The sequence below is a fragment of the Trichinella spiralis genome, assembly GCF_000181795.1.
Source record: "Trichinella spiralis strain ISS 195 chromosome Unknown Scfld4381, whole genome shotgun sequence".
NCBI classification, from domain to species: domain Eukaryota; kingdom Metazoa; phylum Nematoda; class Enoplea; order Trichinellida; family Trichinellidae; genus Trichinella; species Trichinella spiralis.
Genome location: NW_003531320.1, coordinates 1 through 1,163, shown reverse-complemented (window position 1 = coordinate 1,163; position 1,163 = coordinate 1). Strand labels below are relative to the sequence as shown.

The 1,163-nt window shown below is 32.8% G+C and overlaps 1 protein-coding gene across 1 annotated transcript; it reads left to right on the top strand.

Annotated features, from left to right (window-relative positions):
* Nucleotides 1-349: 349 nt before the first annotated feature.
* Nucleotides 350-1,119, top strand: Tsp_14757 (hypothetical protein; the record flags this gene model as incomplete). The annotated part of the gene is made up of 4 exons (XM_003367376.1): nt 350-510; nt 675-719; nt 776-889; nt 949-1,119. Coding segments are annotated over 4 exons (491 nt in total), but the record flags the coding sequence as incomplete, so codon positions are not given.
* Between the last annotated feature and the right edge of the window lie 44 nt (nt 1,120-1,163).

The following is a 1,163-nucleotide window of genomic DNA, read 5'->3' as shown; positions in this document are numbered from 1 at the left end:
AATTACGTTCACAGTTGATAAACTCGACGCATTCGTCAAAGCATTTTCAGAAATTGAATACCACATTTAAAATTAAATTATTTATTACTGATAATGTGTATTCATGTGTCAGTTGTCGTCAGCTTCAACTAGCTCGATCTTTGTTCTAGCAAGCAATGAGATTACATTTTTCTTCTCCATTTATTATTATTTCTCGAATTTTCCCATGCAAAAGAAGAAGAAGAAGAAGACCCAGACAAATGTAATTCACCCTTTTATTAAAATGTTAATGTACAATTTATATTTTGATTTTAAACTAACAAAAAAAATAATAAATGAACGATTAAAACTGAAATATTTCACACTTTAGCAAATGAGAACATTACTGATTTGTTGCCGTATCAAGAAATTTTGAATGGACTTGAACGATCACTTCTCGAAACCTACAACCATCACCACAGACCAGTGAAAGATGAAAATCAAGGATTAATTGTTTTATTTTTTGCCGTCATACAGCACATCGAAGAAGTGGTACGTTTGCCTTTTTCGCTTTACTTTTTCTCATATTCATAGCAAATTATTGCTTTTAAAAATCTGCTTCTTGTTTGTATACTGCTTTGTTACGTCTCATTGTTTTTTGAATACTTTGATAATGTGGACGAAATTCATTTGTAAAAGTATTTATTACTGTTTAGAATGAAGAACATCAAACGATGACGGTGCACGGCTTTCAGTATTTGGTAAATTGAAAATTAAAAAATAATAATTTCATTTCCCATTTTGTTTATCATTGCAGTTGTGGAACGATGAATATCTCTCTTGGAATCCAGAACAATTCAACGGAGTCAACAGACTGCTCATGCATTCGTGGCATATTTGGAAACCTGATCTGATTCTTTACAACGCGTGCGTGTCTTTTATTTTTCATTCCAAATTCAATTTATTATTTGAGATTCATATTTTTTTAAGAGCAGGGCAAGCGGACGATTCAATTCGTTACACTTTTTATCAACATTCCTGGGTGGAGTCCAATGGTCGAGTGGAAACATTTTCCGATGTTCACGTACAAAGCGTCGTGCAAATTTGATTTCACCGACTATCCATACGATGTTTCAATCATGCCCGATGATACTGCTCTGAGTACATCTGAAGTAAGCTTAAACTGTGACTGTGTGTTTTTAAAA